General features: G+C 37.8%; 1 protein-coding gene across 1 annotated transcript in view; it reads left to right on the top strand.

The window, feature by feature from the left end:
• Positions 1–13,931, top strand: part of LOC128640039 (glutathione S-transferase P 1) — a 66,335-nt gene that overhangs the window by 29,200 nt on the left and 23,204 nt on the right. The window contains exon 5 of the mRNA XM_053692341.1: positions 11,265–11,368. Within this exon, the coding sequence (XP_053548316.1) occupies positions 11,265–11,368 (104 nt within the window). The remainder of the gene's footprint in view (positions 1–11,264; positions 11,369–13,931) is intronic.

Genomic DNA, 13,931 nt, shown 5'->3' with positions numbered 1-13,931 from the left:
ATAATAAAGAATCCCACTGATGATGTAGGGAGAGTATTCATTTGTTTGACTTTGGATGCAACTTATCTAGCACCCCCAGGTTGTTTTGAAGTGAGAGTGCACTAATACTAGACTCTATATACAGTGTATAGAGAAATATCATGAATATATATATATATATATATATATATATATATTGGGCCAGATTAGAAGTGGCATGCTATTGAGAGTTTTCGCTCATGCGCAGACATTGACAGAAATAAACATGTAATCCGCAGATTAGCTTGCGTATTACAAGTTAAAAGTAAATGGTTTGTGTGCGAGCAAAATCCGATGCGCACTAACTTGAGGATTCAGTTAGCGCACTACTCGTAATCTAGCCAATAATTATATGTTTTGTCCCATGAAGACCTACCTTCTAAATAAAACCGCATCAAGCACTGATTATGGCCTTAATTACAAGTGGAGCACTATTGATAACATAGGGTGCACTTTTAAGATCACAGTACTGTGCCAGCATGAAATCTGGTATTACAAGTTCATAGTAAAACAGAATTACCAGAGGAAGTTTAGCACGTCCAACATACCTTTATCACAAGCCTATACTTTTAATTGATAGTGTGACCTTGCTAAATATTGCTCATATTACTAGTTGAAAGTTATGTGTTTTTTGCTCAAGCTCAACTCATAACAGCCCTACAACAAAATATGTTTACGTTGAAATAAATGTCTAAAAGTGTTTAAAGGGATATAGGTAAAAGACAAGGTGTTGGACTTGGAACAACTCAGAGCTGTATGTATATATGTGTATATATATGTATATGTTACTTACATACATACAAATATAATTAATATTTATTAATATTGCCCAAAGATAGTTACTAGATAACAAAAGTGACTATAATTATTCAGTATTAATTATAATGATTCCTATATCCTTTTATATCATGTGGCTGAAATTTAATTTAATAACAAAAAATGTAATCTACAAATTGGTTACAAAACAATGACACATTAGCAAGTCCAGTGCAACTATTTTATTGATATGATACAAATAACAGATTTAGGGCTGCAACAACTAATCGGTAAGTTTGATCATAAAAATAGTTGTCAACAAATCTCATTATCAATTAGGTGGTCAGCGATTAGTTGGTCAGTTACACAGCACCAGCTGCTTTCATCTGATGATCTACTGCAACTAAGATTGTGCAAAAAAAAATTGAATTTATTTATATTTTTAATCTTTTTTCTATCCGATTAATCGGACAATAATCATCCGATTAATCGGACAATAATCATCCAATTAATCGGATAGAAAAAATAATAATCAATAAAAATGTTTGCACAATACCATGTGCAGGAGTTCATCGGATTGAAGCAGCTGGTGCTGTGCAATTAACCAACTAATCGCTGACCACCTAATTGATAATGAGATTCTTTGACAACTATTTTTATGATCAATCTTACCGATTAGTTGTGGCAGCCCTAAACAGATTAGATGCAACCACAGACTATCAATTTTGGCCCAGATTACACGTGGAGTGTTATTTAACGCTCCAGCTTGAGCGTTAACTGTGCTAGAAGTAAGCTTTTTGTGCGTGTCGGGTTTCGCTTGCAAACTATTTTCACTCACACTCTAACCTGACGCGCATAAAAATCTTACTTACAATATTGCGCGTGATTACCTTTTCCCCCATAGAAGTCAATGGAGCAAAAAAAAGTGGAAAAAACATAACACCCTACTCGAGTGCAAACACGTTTGTATATTCTCAAGTGCGCTAACCCGACATGAAAATATGAATTTTCATGTTTTCATCTATTTTATTGGATACTAAACCCAATTTTTTTCTTTAATGATTCAGATAAAGCATGCCATTTTAAGCAACTTTCTAATTTACTCCTATTATCAAATTTTATTCAATCTCTTGCTATCTTTATTTAAAAAGCAGGAATGTAAAGCTTAGGAGTCGGCCTATTTTTGTTTCAGCATCTGGGTAGAACTTGCTGATTGGTGGCTAAATGTAGCCACCAATACGCAATCGCTATTCAGTTTGCTGAACAAAAAATGGGCCCGCTCCTAAGCTTTACATTCCTGCTTTTCAAATAAAGATAGCAAGAAAACGAAGAAAAAATTATAATATGAGTAAATTAGAAAGTTGCTGAAAATGGCATGCTCTATCTGAATCATGAAAGAAAACATTGGGTTTTGTGTCCCTTTAACTGCAAAGGGCTCCATTGCACTTTCATATATATGTCTATATATGTATACATATTTATGTGTTTATATGTATATAAATGGCTGTAAATACATATATGCACATATAAATACATATGGGCACACACACACACATATATATATATATATATATATATATATATATATATATATATTGGGGAAAAAAGAATATCAGCAATTCCTATCCAGCACTGGATAGGAATTGCTGATATTCTTTTTATATTCAATTTAATTTTGTCTTTTCCCCTGCACCAATGGTCTGTTAACTACTTAAATTCAGATCATTGTTATTAGCCCTTTTCTAGGCAATACTGGAAGTTGCTGACAACACCCTATTATATATATACATATATACACACACAACATACATACCTGAGACCTCGTATCTTTGAGCCGTATATCTTTTGTGTGCAATATTTCTTTTGTGATAATTTTATATATATATATATATATATATATATATATATATATATATATATATATATATATATATATATACACAGTATCTCACAAAAGTGAGTACACCCCTCACATTTTTGTAAAGGAACACTTTGCTACAATGTAAAGTAGTGAGTATAGCCTGTATAACAGTGTAAATTTGCTGTCCCCTCAAAATAACTCAACACACAGCCATTAATGTCTAAACCTTTGGCAACAAAAGTGAGTACACCCCTAAGTGGAAATGTCCAAATTGGGCCCAATTAACCATTTTCGCTCCGCGGTGTCATGTGACTCGTTAGTGATACAAGGTCTCAGATGTGAATGGGGAGCAGGTGTGTTGAATTTGGTGTTATCTCTCTCACACTCTCTCATACTGGTCACTGGAAGTTCAACATGGCACCTCATGGCAAAGAACTCTCTGTGGATCTGAAAAAAAGAATTGTTGCTCTACATAAAGATGGCCTAGGCTATAAGAAGATTGCCAAGACCCTGAAACTGAGCTGCAGCACGGTGGGCAAAACCATTCAGCGGTTTCACAGGACAGGTTCCACTCAGAACAGGCCTCACCATGGTTGACCAAAGAAGTTGAGTGCAGGTGTTCAGTGTCCCAGAAAGAAGCCTCTTCTAAAGATGATGCACAAGAAAGCCTGCAAACAGTTTGCTGAAGACAAGCAGACTAAGGATATGGATTAGTGGTCCGATGAGACCAAGATACACTTATTTGGTTCAGATGGTGTCAAGCGTGTGCGGCAGCAACCAGGTGAGTACAAAGATAAGTGTGTCTTGCCTACAGTCAAGCATGGTGGTGGGAGTGTCATGGTCATGAGTACTGCCGGCACTGAGGAGCTACAGTTCATTGAGGGAACCATGAATGCCAACATGTACTGTGACATACTGAAGCAGAGCATGATCCCCTCTCTTCGGAGACTGGGCTGCAAGGCAATATTCTAACATGATAACGACCCAAACACCTGCAAGACGACCACTGCCTTGCTAAAGAAGCTGAGGGTTAAAGGTGATAGACTGGCCAAGCATGTCTCCAGACCTAAACCCTATTGAGCATCTGTGGGGCATCCTCAAATGGAAGGTGGGGGAGTGCAAGGTCTCTAACTTTGTGATGTTGTCATGGAGGAGTGGAAGAGGATTCCAGTGGCAACCTGTGAAGCTCTGGTGAACTCCATGCCCACGAGGGTTAAGGCAGTGCTGGAAGAAAATAGTGGCCACACAAAATATTGACACTTTGGGCCTAATTTGGAAATTTCCAAGGAGGAGTGTACTCACTTTTGTTGCCAACGGTTTAGACATTAATGGTTGTGTGTTGAGTTATTTTGAGCGGACAGCAAATTTACACTGTTATACAGGCTTTACACTCACCACTTTACATTGTTGCAAAGTGTAATTTCTTCAGTGTTGTCACATGAAAAGATATAATAAAATATTTACAATAATGTGAGTGTACTCACTTTTATGAGATACTGTATATATGTATATATATATATATATATATATATATATATATATATATATATAAATGCTTACATATATATATAGTGTGTATATATATATATATATATATATATATATTATTATTATTATTATTGGGTATTTGTAGAGCAACAGATTCCGCTGTGCTAAATCAATACATTGATTCTCCAGACCAAACAAATAATACCTGAGAGGGAAGCGGCACTCACTGGTCTTTCAAACTGCAATACTTTAATGTGACGTTCTGAGACTTCACATTAAAGTATTGCATTTTGAAAGACAAGCGAATGCTGCTTCCCTCTTAGGTACTGCGACTTATGGAGTCTGGAGAATCAGTGGAGTTTGTGTATTTAGGCTGGACACCATGGCAAGATGTCCTTTATACTGTGAGTGCTGTTTATCCTTTTGTGATTTGCTATATATATATATATATCTCAAGCAATGTGTTAGCAATAGCTTGCCTTGACCGCTACCCTTCTCTCCCTCTGAATATGTAAAGTTAAAAAAGTGTTATGTTTATTTTTAAAAAGTACATTGATATCTTTTAATACATTTTTAATAAAGTTTATTTATTTTTATACTTTTATTTTAATAATGTATTTTTTTTGTTTTATTTACCTCTAAATTGTATTTACTCCCGTTGACATAAAAAAGGTTAAGGGGACAAATTATCAAGCTCTGAATGGAGCTTGATGCCCCTGTTTCCGTGCAAACCTTCAGGCTCGCTGGAAACAGCAGTTATAAAGCAGCGGTCTAAATAACGCTGCTCCATAACTTGTCCACCTGCTCTGAGACTGCGGACATCAATCCGCCTGATCCTGATTGACACCCCTCGCACTTTCATAAATCGACCCCTAAGCATAAACACCTAGAATACAAGTAGAGTGCAAAAGTATTAACGCTTTCCTTTTTATATTTTATTTAAAATAAAACTAACATTTTTTTTAAAGTAAATTAACAAAGGTATTATAGTATTTCTATTAAAAAAGCAATAAACAAAAAACATTCACTTTAAAAAAAATATATATGTATACAGTATGTGAAGGTGACGGTGTGTAGATATTTGTATGCTTTTATATATGTGTATATATGTATCTATGTGTTCACATGCATATGTACACAGAAAAAAACACACACACACATATACAGTCATGGCCAAAAATATTGGCACCCTTGGATTTCTGTCAGATAAAATTCAGAAAATTGTTGCAATTACGAATGTTTAGGCATTCTCATGTTTATTTCTTTTGTTTGTATTAATATGACACAAAAAAGCGGAGGGGAAAAAACTCCAGATCTGACACATGCCACGCAAAAATGGACTGGACAAAATTATAGGCACCTTCTCAAAATTATAAGAAATAATTGCATTCCAAGTTTGTGATGCTCCTGTAATTTGTAATTAAACTCACCTGTATCAATTAACAGGTGCTGACAATATAGAAACCACTGAGGCAACCAGTTAAATGGTGAAACATGTACTCAACCTCTCTGTTGTTTGTCTCAGTGTGCCACACTGAGCATGGAGAAGAGAAAGAGCAGCAAAGAATTGTCTGAGGATTTGAGAAGAAAAACTTTGTGGAAAAGCATGGACAATGTTACGGGGTAGGTTTATCAAGTTTCAGGTGGACATAATTCGCTGAAGCGAATCATGTTCGCCCGACATTGCTAAATGCAGACAGCATACGATGTCGGCATTTAACATTGCACAAGCATTTCTTGTGAAATGCTTGTGCAATGCCGCCCCCTGCACATTCGCACCCAATCGACCGCTAGCAGGGGGTGTCAGAGGTGGCGGATGAGTTAAGGAGCAGCGGTCTAATGACCGCTGCTTCTTAACTTTTATTTCCTCCGAGCCTGAAGGATCGCGCGGAAACAGCTGCATCTGCAGCTTGTTAAATATACTCCATCTCCAGATATCTTAATGTTCCTGTGTGCACTGTGCGCAACATTGTCAAGAAGTTTACAGTCCATGGCACTGCAGCTAATCTCCCTGGATGTGGATGAAAGAGAAAAATTTATAAAAGATTGAAACTAAGGATTGTTCGAATGGTGGATAAAGAACCTTGATCAACTTCCAGACAAATTCAAGCTGACCTTCAGGCACAGGGTACAAATGTGTCAGCTCCCACTATACGTCACCATCGGAATAAAAAGGGACGTTATGGTAGGAAACCCAGGAGGACCCCACTGCTGACACAGAAACATAAAAAAGCCAGATTGGAGTTTGCCAAAACTTACCGGAGGAAGCCAAAATCATTTTGGGAGAATGTGCTGTGGATAGACGAAACAAAATTACAGCTTTTTGGTAAAGCTCATCATTCTACAGTCAAACATGGTGGAGGTTCACTGATGTTTTGGGGTGCTTTGCTGCTTCAGGCACTGGATGTCTTGACTGTGTGCATGGCATTATGAAATGTGTAGTCACCATAAAACTGTGTTGTGCAATGTAGGGCCCAGTGTCAGAAAGTTGTGTATCCATCAGAGGTTATGGGTCTTACAGCAGGACAATGACCCAAAGCACACGTCAAAAAAGCACCCAGAAATGGTTTAAGACAAAGCGCTGGAGAGTACTGGACTAGCTAGCAATGAGTCCAGCTCCCAATCCCACAGCACCTGTGGAGAGATCTCAAAAGAGCAGTTGGCACCCTTCCAATCTGAGAGGCCTTGAGCAGTTGGCGAAAGAAGAGTGGTCCAAAATTCCAGTAGAGAAGTGTAAGAAAGTCACTGATGGTTATAGGAAGTGATTGATTTCAGTTATTTTTTCCAAGGGGTGTGCTACCAAATATTAAATTGAGGGTGCCAATAATTGTGTCCAGTCCATTTTTGGAGTTTTGCATGGAATGTGTCAGATTTGGCTTTTTTTACCAATACAAACAAAAAAAAATAAATACGAGAATGCATAAACATTTGTAACTGCAACAATTTTCTGGGCGAAGTGGTGCATTATCTGACAGAAATGCAGGGGTGCCAATATTTTTGGTCATGACTATATATATATATATATATATATATATATATATATATATATATATATATATATATATATATATATATATATACTGTATATATATATATATATATATATACATATACATATACACACATATACAAATATGTTGGCCACACTATACATTCTCTGGTTATTCAGTTTTACCATGGACTTGTAACATCAGATTGAGTGCTAATCTTAGCACAGTCTAGCAAATTTTTTAGCACACCCTGCACTGTTAATATAATATTGCTCCACTTGTAGTCTAGGCCAAAGTGTCAAAATACCTTTAGGTAAATGTCCTTGGATATCTAAATTCTGCAAATATATACTTTTGTGTAGCAGTTTTGAATTGTGGTGAGCTTAAAGGGACATTAAACACTAAATAAATGCTAGATAGAATGATGCATTCAAAGAAAAGATTAGTCTGAGAATACCATGTAGATGTATTTTTTAAAATAAGTGTAAGTTTATAGTGTCTATAAAACAATGGGAGCTGTCATGTTTGTAACTTAGGTTACCTTCTCTGCTGTGGCCAATTAGGGACAGTTATAAATAGGTCACTAGAGTGTTCAACCAATAGCTGTGTGGAATATAAAAGTGTTCTGCACTTCCATTTCTAAGAGGAGCTAAAAAGCTCACAATTTCAGAATGGAATTACAGGGAAAGGGGACAAAATAAATAATGAAAGTATATTGCAGATGTTTTTTTATATATATATCATTTTATATTACCATCTCAACGTGTTTACTGTCCCTCTAAAGTCCAAGCATTGCACATTTTAGTGTTAAATCAATAATTCCATCATATTAGTATTTGACCTATATTTGCTATAAATTACTTGGAAACCTAGACATAGTAACATAGTAGATGACGTTGAAAAAAGACAGAAGACTATTAAGTTAAAACTTTACAAATCTTAAAATACTTACGATAAAAGCTCCAGCTGAGCTTAAATTAATCATATTTAAAAAGGTGACCCATTTAACACAAGGGGATCCATTTATCATTGTGCGGACAGACATGATCCGCTATAGCGAACCATGTCCGCCGCACATTGATAAATGCCGACAGCATACGCTGTCAGCATTTATCATTGCACCAGCAGTTCTGGTGAACTGCTGGTGCAATACCGCCCCCTGCAGATTCGCGGCCAATCGGCCACTAGCAGGGGGTGTCGATCGGGTTGATTTCTGTCCGCAGCCTCGGAGCAGGTGGACAGGTGGAGCATCATGCTCCATTCGGAGCTTGATAAATAGACCCCAAACAATCATATAACTGAATTCTGTTTCTTGCCAGAAATGTATCTAAAACTATTTGAAATGTAGGTATTGGCATTTACTACCTCCTCAGGTAATGAGTTCCACAGTTTGATTGCTCTTACAGTGAAAAACATTTACGCTGCTTGAGATTAAATTTCCTTTCATATAGGTTATTCCTAGAGTCAGGATAATATAATGAATCTATTTGGAGGTGTTTTTCTTTAGCTGCACTAGTTTTGTAGAAATGGTAAAGAAAGCTTAAAAAAAAAGATGTTTTCAATTCCCTCATTTTCAGTATAAAATTCCTATTTATTGTTTTTTATGTACCCATTTAGAGTATCTCAAGAAATGCATGTTTGTTAAAAAATGGTGTTTAATATGTATGCACTTGACAAGAGTGTGGATAATTATGGTGAAACCAATACTGAGCAAAAATTCCAAAATGGCCTGTGTCATTTAAGAACACTGCACACATACGTACATACATACGTACACACATAAACACTAGGGTGGCCACCTGTTCGGGGAATGACCCAGACAGTTTCCATTCTTGTGTCCGGATTTAAAACTTAGTCAGGGCCGGACATGCAAATGTCTGGGATTGGAGGGAAATGTGGAGCAGATATACACTGCTAATAGTACTGTACTAGTACTGTTCTTCCTACTTAGGCCCGATTATCAAAAGTGCTATGAGGAGGCAAAATATTCTAAGAGATCCGCCAAGCTCCTGACATAGCGGCATCACCGAGAAGTGTTTACTATACACGCCATTGGTCAGCGATGCTGGCTTAGGCAACACCCAGCATTGCCAACCATATTGGCGTTGTATAGTAAAAGGATTCCTAGAAAAAAATCTGCCGTCTGCCTAACTGCTACTCTAATACCCCTAAACCGAAGTACCCCACGATCGCAAACTAAAACTACATAAATAAAGATCTAAATCGCCACATACCCACCACAAGTTGCTAACTATTAACCTCTAAACTGCCACATATCCACTGCAAATATCTATCTATTAACCCCTATGCCACCACATACCCACCGCAATCAACTAACTATTAACCCCTATACTGCCATAAACCCCAAATGCAAACTAACCTTACTAACACTTAACCCCCTCTAAACTAAACCCCCTAAGTTAGAAATAAAAAATAAAAATTATAAAAATAAAAAACCCTAAACCGCCAAACCCCAAACAAAATCTAACCCTACTCTACCTAACACTAAAATAAATTACATTAGCCCTTAGCTCTTTTGCAAAAAAATTTTTTTAAAAAAAATACAAAACCCCCCACTTACATTAAAGTAACCCCCAGTCAGTGTAGGCGGGATTAGGGACTTAGCTGGGCGTTGCAGGGGTGTGTAGGTTAGGCGTGATGTAGGTTAGGTGGTCAGGGTGAGTTAGCTGGGTGGTGCAGGGGGAGTGTAGGTTAGCTGTGGCGTAGGTGTAGGCAGTTGGTGGGAGGTAGCGAGGCGGACCAGGGGGAGTGTAGCTTAGGCGTGACATAGTTATAGGCGTCAGGGGGAGTTAGCGGGGTGTAAATAAAATTAGGTCCCCACGGCAATATTTGAAGTGTGCCTACAGCCCTACACGGAAGCTATTTTTAGTTTTAGTGAGCGTACTGTCAGCAGTAAAATGCAGATGTTCGGCAATGTGGGTGGTGACATCATGCTCCCATTGACTTCTGTGGGGGCGACATTGATGCTCACTGTCATCGCTCGTACACTCCCTTTTTTTAGAATATTCCAACAGGGCGTCAGGCTGCGATGCCGACAAGGCCGTCGAAGCAGTTTCCCGATGGTCTGTCAATGTTTAAATATCAGGATTTCAATGACGGCTCCTACATGATGCTTATCTTAGCTTTAGCGTAAGAGTGTGTGTGTCTTTGTGTTTGTCAGTGTCTTTGGGTGTGAGTACGTGTGATAGTCTTTGTTTGTGTGAGATAGAGAGAGTATAGGGTGGATTTATTAAAAGGCGTGCGGACATGATTTGCTGTAGCATCCGCTGCTTAATAAATAGAGCCCTATGTGTGTGTTAGTATGTGAAAGTGTGAGCATGAGTGTGTGTGAGAGAGAGTGTATGTGAGAGAGAGTGAGTGAGAGTGTACATATCTATGTGAGGGTTTGCGATATTATACGTAGTGTTAACTAAATTGCTGTGCTGAGCAAGAGTGTTCAGGTTTGGTTTGAACTAAAGGTAAAAAGTTATATTATAATACTTTTTTACCTCTGTGGTTACCTAAGCCTCTCCAGACTGCCCCCTTATTTCAGTTCTTTTGATAGACTTGCATTTAGGCGATCAGGGCTGAGTCATAAGTAACTTTATGGGAGTGAGCACAATGCTATCTGTATGACACACATGAACTAGCGCTGTCTAGCTGTAAAAAACTGTCAAAATGCATTGAGATATGATGCAGCCTTCATAGATTACCAAAGAGAACAAAGCAAATTTGATGATAAATTAAATTGGAGAGGTGTTTAAAATTGCATGCCCTATCTGAATCATGAAAGTTTAATTTTGACTAGATTGTCTTTTTAACCAGTCTTTTTATGTGGCTGGTATTGATATGTGAACTTAATTACAATCAAATAGTTGCACCAATAAGTGTTCTTCCTATATGGATACCTGAGGCAGACATCTGGAATTTAAATTGCAGTATAGAAAGCCAGAAAGTTTATTGTATTTATTATAGAAGTTTATGCATAAAATGATGCTGGATTCAAATAGTTCTAGCTGTTTTATGTTAGAATATAAGTGACCATCAGTCTCATATAGCTACTGCTGGTGACCAACCAAGTCAACTGTTGACCTTACTTTCTCTCTTACACCGTTTAATGTGTTTAATTAATTTTTTATGTACTCATTCAGGACTGAGTGGCAGCAGTGATCAGGAGCATGCCCTAATCGACATGGTAAATGATGGAGTGGAGGATCTGAGACAGAAATTCTACAAATTCATCTTTCAGGATAAAGTATGTGATCTGGTGAAACTCAGACTGGGAATATTACAGTCCTCAGATACTCTTACTGTGTACAGGTGGTTGAAAATCAAAATGAGTGGAATACTACACATCTTAAGCAGGGAAATGCTTACCTTATCAAGTTATTTCTTATTTATTTATGATGAGAGTCCACGATTAATCAAGTTTGATATATTTCCTATCAACCAGAGGGAGGCTAAACACACTTACATTGCAGAGCTTTGCTCCATTCCGTCTCTGGATACCACCTTTGGAAGGATGAAATAGTTGGTTCTGAGAACAGTCTTACTCTGATGAAAAACCAATCAACAAAGGAGGCTTACAAGAAAGAGCTGAAAGCTCATGCACAGGGCAAGAAAAATAAATTGGTAGCAGAAAGAGAAGCTTTCAAGTCAAACTGAAGATATAGACCATGCATAAGTTCAATAGGAGGGACTTAAAGCACCCTCAGGCTCAACTTTATACTTCAAGGCTGAATTGCAGGTTGAATAACAGGTTTGAAATCATTTAGGTCTCAACAAGAGTCTGTATATTAGGAAATTTTTATGAAACAAAACAGACAAGATAGAAAACTAATAGAAAAATGAATTACAATTACAAAGTCTGTAACAAAAAAGAGTGCTTTACCCCTACAATTATATTGGAAAAATTATCACTAAATAATACAGGAATTATTTTTTAACCATTCATACTTTGGGGCCTAGTTATCAAGCCGTCAACCTCAAATACGCTGGAATTCCGCAGCGTATTTGTGGCGAGGCTGATTCGTCTTAGTTATCAAAGGCTCGAGACCGGCAAAAGTAGAATTTTGTGACGTAAGCTTCGATCCGCCGGACTCAGTCCGACACAGATCGATTCTTACGTCACTCCAGATGTTCCGCACACAAGTGCGGCACATTCTCACTACTTTTGCTAGTTATCAAAAAACTAGCAGGTACGCTCGGCACTTTTACGGCCCAGCGTACCTGGTTTTCAAAGCGCCAGCCTGGAGGCGGCGGATCCCATAGGAATCAATGGGAGTCTGACCATAGCGAAAGTACAAGTTCGCTGCTGACAGACATCCCATTGATTCCTATGGGAGCTGTCTACACCTAACACCCTAACATGTACCCCGAGTCTAAACACCGCTAATCTGACCCCCCCTACACCGCCGCAACTAAATAAAGTTATTACCCCCTAAACCGCCGCTCCCGGAGCCCACCGCAACTATAATAAATGTATTAACGCCTAAACCGCCGCTCCCTGAACCCGCCGCAACCTATATTAAATGTATTAACCCCTATCCTGCCCCCCCTACACCGTCGCCACCTATAATAAATTTATTAACCCCTATCCTGCCCCCCACTACGCCGCCGCCACTGTAATAAAATTATTAACCCCTAAACCTAAGTCTAACCCTAACCCTAACGCCCCCCTAACTTAAATAATTAATTAAATAAATCTAAATAAATTAACTCTTATTAACTAAATGAATCCTATTTAAAACTAAATACTTACCTTTAAAATAAACCCTAATATAGCTACAATATAATTAATAATTATATTATAGCTATCTTAGGATTTATATTTATTTTACAGGTAATTTTGTATTTATTTTAGCTAGTTAGAATAGTTATTAAATAGTTATTAACTATTTAATAACTACCTAGCTAAAAGAAATACAAAATTACCTGTAAAATAAATCCTAACCTAAGTTACAATTAAACCTAATACTACACTATCATTAAATTAACTAAATAAACTACCTACAAATAACTACAATTAAATACAATTACATAAACTAACTAAAGTACAAAAAATAAAAAAAGCTAAGTTACAAAAAATAAAAAAGTAAGTTACAAACACGTTAAAAATATTACAACAATTTTAAGCTACTTACACCTAATCTAAGCCCCCTAATAAAATAACAAACCCCCCAAAATAAGAAAAATCCCTACCCTATTCTAAATTAAATAAATTTCAAAGCTCTTTTACCTTACCAGCCCTTAAAAGGGCCATTTGTGGGGGCATGCCCCAAAAAGTTCAGCTCTTTTGCCTGTAAAAGAAAAATACAACCCCCCCCAACATTAAAACCCACCACCCACATACCCCTAATCTAACCCAAACCCCCCTTACAAAAACCTAACACTAATCCCCTGAAGATCATCCTACCTTGAGTCGTCTTCACTCAGCCGAGCCACCGATGGAACTGAAGAGGACATCCGGAGCGGAAGAAGTTAATCCTCCAAGCGGCGCTGAAGAAATCTTCCATCCGATGAAGTCATCATCCAGGCGGCGCTGAAGAAGTCTTTGATCCGGCCGATGCCATCTTCCAAGAGGCGCTGAAGAGGTCTTCTATCCGGGTGAAGTCATCTTCCAAGCCGGGTCTTGAATCTTCCTTCCGCCGACGCGGAACCCCTTCTTCACCGACGGACTACGACGAATGACGGCTCCTTTAAGGGACGTCATCCAAGATGGCGTCCCCTCAATTCCGATTGGCTGATAGGATTCTATCAGCCAATCGGAATTAAGGTAGGAAAATCTGATTGGCTGATGGAATCAGCCAATCAGATTC

Source organism: Bombina bombina, chromosome 9 (assembly GCF_027579735.1).
Source record: "Bombina bombina isolate aBomBom1 chromosome 9, aBomBom1.pri, whole genome shotgun sequence".
Classification (NCBI taxonomy): domain Eukaryota; kingdom Metazoa; phylum Chordata; class Amphibia; order Anura; family Bombinatoridae; genus Bombina; species Bombina bombina.
The sequence above is the reverse complement of the archived record's forward strand: the minus strand, read 5'-3'. Positions and strand labels throughout refer to the sequence as shown.